This window comes from Notothenia rossii (assembly GCF_949606895.1).
Source record: "Notothenia rossii genome assembly, chromosome: 6".
Lineage (NCBI taxonomy): Eukaryota > Metazoa > Chordata > Actinopteri > Perciformes > Nototheniidae > Notothenia > Notothenia rossii.
Genome location: NC_136909.1, coordinates 41059613 through 41064386, shown reverse-complemented (window position 1 = coordinate 41064386; position 4774 = coordinate 41059613). Strand labels below are relative to the sequence as shown.

Here is a 4774-nt window from a genome sequence, read left to right as displayed (position 1 = left end):
TCCGCTTTTCTTAAATCTCCACCTCAAATAATTCTGCACATAAACCAACCGTGTGTAAAGTATCCAAATGCAATATCAGGGATGTTTTATTATAAATAATATATACATTAACATTGAGGCAAGTTACTGCATGTAGCTCAAACCCTACATAAGTAAAATTGCTAACACATGTCTCTTCTTTCTTTTCAAGTTCAGTCAAAGCATAACAATATTTTATCACTGAACATGACTCAATGTCAACACTAAACGTAACACTTTCAAGAGATTGTGTGATGGCCTATTTCGCATTCAATAAAGATATGGGTCTGTAGAGTCCTTTGCTCTAATTAAACTTGAGCAAGGTGAAATTGGAAATAAGGCATATAAATGGACGAACAAAAGAACTGAGTAATGCATCTGGCCAGTAAATGCATTTTTCATCGGTGAAGAAAACAAACGTGTAACAAAAAAACTTGCCATAAATAAAAATCCTCTCAACAATAATCGTGGTCGTTCAGCTGGACCGGGTTGTGGTCAGGGGAGATTTGGTTTGCCAGTCTGTCTCTCCGGCCCTGTCCACCTCGCTCCCCCCTTACAGGACGAGGTGGAGACCTCTCTACCCCCTCCTGCTGCTGCTGCTGCTGCTGCTGCTGCTGCTGCTGCTGCTGCTGCTGCTGCTGCTGCTGCTGCTCCTCCTCCTCCTCCTCCTCCTCCTCCTCCAACAGTTCAGTCATGTCTGCAGTAATGCTGAGATTGTGCAGTACACAGCAGGCAGTTACCACAGCAGGGAGAAAGGTGTGGTTCACCTCCAAGGCCTTCGACAGGAGGCACCTCCATCGCCCCTTCAGTATCCCAAAAGCGCGCTCAATGATGCTGCGCGCTTTGGCTTGGTAGCCGTTGAAGCAGCCCTGTACCCTCCCCTGTAGTGGCTCCCGATACGGGGTTACGATCGTTGTGGGGTGTACAATGCACGGATAGCCACCATCTCCCACAATAAAGTACCCTGGTGGAGGGTACAGAGCCTCTTTGTATAAGGTACTGTTTTTTAGGACACGGGTGTCGTGCACTGAGCCCGGAAATCCTACGAATGTTTGTAGGAATTTACCCTTCCCATCGCATACAGCCTGCAGCTGTATGGAAGGAAAGAGCTTCCGATTTATGTAGTCCTGGACACTGGGTCCGGGTGGGGTCTTTATTCTAATGTGGCACCCATCAATGGCACCCACACATGATCTAAATGCCGGGCTATCGGCCAACTGCTGGAAGCCCTGCCCGAAGAATAAAATGTACACCTTTATCCATCAAACTAAACTCCACATACATATTCTGTCATAACAAATTAATTTATTGATGTATTCCAATGAAAAAAGCTAGCTATTTTTCAACTATTTAAAACAATTGTAATCGAACACTCACCTCAAGATGAAGCAGGATGGCTTTGCGCATTCTCGCTTTCCAGCGCTGGGATCGGCGTCTCTCCTGATTCCTGTTGTTGGTCAGAAGTTTTTGCCACTGCCGTAAGGCACATGCTACAGCGGGTTTCATGACTCAATTTGTTTCATGTGGTCACTGAATATGTTTTTCGTTGTTGAGATTTAAATCACAGGTGTGCCTGGACCTTATATAGCCTGTCAGGTCCCTCATGATTCGTTAATTATTTGGATTAGAAATTCGTTGCAGGTGTTTTGTGAAAGAGGTGTGAGTTGATGATTTATCATGTCGTTTAGCCTGCTAGTTTAAAAAGGTTAACATAGCCTATAGTATAGTGTATAGACAGTCATTGTGTTTGTATGTGTGCATGTGTGAATATATGAAACGTACATAAGCCTCATGTAGCCTACTGTATATGTCTCCCTTTATTTGTAGGGTACTTTTTATAATAATGTTTTAGTGCTGCCCAATACAGAAGAGATGCTAGTATGTGTCGAAAATACTCATACATTCGTGTCATACGTGTTGCAAATGGAATTAAAAGTAAATATGTGGGGGAACAATGTTCAGCTGATCTAACAGAGATTACAAAATACAGCGCTCTAACAAAACACTCACAGCTGATGCAGCTGTTGCCACGTCATAATTAACGGGCGTCGCTTAAATATGACCGCGCAGAGGAGAGGAGTTCTCATTTCTCTAAAGGCCCAGATACACCGGCTAGTCACCTGAGAAGTCGCCGACGCCGACACCGACTGTTGCGTCGCCGGACTCTCCTGCGTATTTGCCGACTTCGCGCACTGGAACACACCGCAAATCCGAGCCGAGCACGTATGAACTGCGCATGCGTGAGTGGCAATAACTCTCCTTACCAGCAGGTGGCGGTAGTGTGTATTCATAATTCAAAAGAGGCAACAACCGGAACAACCGGAAGACAGAGAAGAAGAACAGACTCCGTGATATAAACAAACAACAAATGGCGTTTTTCTTTCCATTTTCACTCTCGTCCATTGAAAACATGAACGAACAGGAGCTCTATAAACCGATGAGGTGAAATAGCTGTCCGTGTGTGTTCCATCTTCCATTTTAAATCATTTGTTTACCTCCCTCACTTCCGTTAACGCTTCTCATGCACTGATTCGCTAGCTGAACAGCCAATCAGTGTTATCCCTTTGTCCGACTTCCGGTGGTGTTCCCGGCAAGAAAAGGCGTCAGGTCGGCAGAAAAGACCCGATGGTGCGGCGCACACCACTCCAAATAGGGCGTGTCCACGCTCATGTTCGGCCCGACTCCAATTTACTGCCGATTTCGGGCCGGTGTATCTGGGCCTTAACCGCCTGCTGCTTCCCCTCCTCTCTCATCGGTTCTCCTCCTCGGCTCCTCGGCTCGCATCTCCTGTGGGCGGGACTAAGTATCGAGGATAGGAGTCGAGGAGGGGAGTCGAGGAGGGGAGTTGGAGAAATGAGAAAGGGCCATAGCCTTCCTCAGGCAGTGTGTTTGTACCGGGGAAAGAAGACACCCCCTTGATGAGAAACTCTAAGAAATGATCGGGGAATCCCTCCGGAGTGGAGTCATGACGACTGGATCTGAATGATGTTTTCCTATTTGGTGGTTTGTGTCCCAGCTGTCGATCAGCTGTGCGCAGCGTCTCCACTGCAGCAACTCTATATCCACCAGTTAAAGGAAATACAACTAATGTGTTGCGTTATATTAGCTGTACAATTTACCACATATGGTGCTCTTAGTTTCCATACCTCCTGTGTTTTATGAGCGACTTATCAAGTCTTAGCAAACGGCATATAGAAATGCAAAACGGCGTCAGTTTAGACGTAATTCTGTCCTCCTGCTTACCGCATAATTTATGAGAAAACATTTCATAACATTAACACAACATATTGGAGGTGGTTTTAAATAACATATCCGTATTTATTTATTTCTCCAATTTATGTTTTTGTGTGCACTGATCATTTTAAGATTGGCTTTGATCAATGTTTGAAAAATGAATTCTTCATATATGATAAATGAGAGGTAACATTTTATTTATGGTATTATTTCCACATATTTCTCTCCATTCTTCCTTCTGCCAACGGTGTCGCAGTTTCTCGTCTCTCCCGTTTTTGTGCCTAGTGCGTACGCATGGGTTAGATTTTGCGCGGAGGACCGCATGTTTTCCCGTGAAGTTAGTATTTTATAAATCGCAAACATTGCGTAGAAACTGGTGTACGCCATATTTTTTGCGTATATCCCTTTATAAATGAGGCCCCTGGTCTTTCTTCATGCCCCCCTTCCGTGCTGTCCCCTCAGAGGAAGTGGGAAAACGGGATAAGACCTCTGGACACCACGCTGTCTCAATGATCCACACTGTTAATATGAGAGGAAAATAAATGTTTTAGGAAATTAAAAATATGAACTTAACAAATAAAACATAGCTCAGGGGCAGTGAAGGACGGTAGGTTTTCCTACAAAGAGAAGTAGTAAACTCAGCCTCTATTGATTTTCATATCAAATTAGCATGTTAATAAAATAAGCTATCATGGCTTATACTTGCATATCCAAACAGAATCATGAAAGCATGTTGGTAGAGTGAGTCAGGCACACAAGTCCGTTAGAGTGTGTGCGCCGGTGTCTGAATGCTCACTCACTGCTAGCTATGTAGCAAGCGGCAAACTCTGGGGCAGAGCCGGGACGCCAATAAGGAAGTGCCACAAACTGCAGTTCATCTATTGGCCGATAGGCGATGACTGCAGAAAGGATACATTTCCATAGACCCCCATGTTAAAATGCCCAACTTTACAGCAGAAATAAACATGTTTCTACCCCTGGATGCAATACAAATTATTCAGGATATAGTTAGATTCCACCTTAATGATTATTAATTGTTGAGTGAATTGTTTTATAATGCGACCATTTGATTTATATTAGGTCTTAACGTTTTTGCATAAATTAGTGCGTGGTCACTTTGATGGACAGGTACAACTTGTCCACTCTGCTAGGCTACAACGTTAGCTAGTTGTAGTTACTGTACTTGACGCTTTAGCCGTGTTCGTGGTGATTGTGCCTTTTAGGGAATGTTGTTACAAATACCAGACAATTAAAATGTCGTGCTGTGCGGTTGAATGTACTAACAGAACTTCCAAGAAGTCTAAAATGATAATATTATACATGTGAACCCCGTTAGCAGATGTTTGTGTGCGTGTTAGTTTAGCTTGTTATATAGCTTATTAGCCAGCTAAGGACGTAACCCTTTATACATATATACATATACAGTTTAGTTTATGATTCAGCCTTGGGTAAGACTTTTATAGTCTGTGGCTATGATGCCCATAATGCTAAACAGGAGCAAATGTTAAAAGGGGACCCAATA

General features: G+C 43.7%; 1 protein-coding gene across 1 annotated transcript; it reads right to left on the bottom strand.

Moving 5' to 3' along the window:
- Positions 1–267: 267 nt before the first annotated feature.
- Positions 268–1834, bottom strand: LOC307044524 (uncharacterized protein). Its single transcript, XM_079689833.1, has 2 exons — positions 1396–1834; positions 268–1247 (listed from the first exon to the last, which is right to left on the bottom strand). The coding sequence occupies exons 1-2, from the start codon at positions 1522–1524 to the stop codon at positions 474–476; spliced, it is 903 nt and encodes a 300-aa protein (XP_079545959.1). The 5' UTR covers positions 1525–1834; the 3' UTR covers positions 268–473.
- Positions 1835–4774: the final 2940 nt, after the last annotated feature.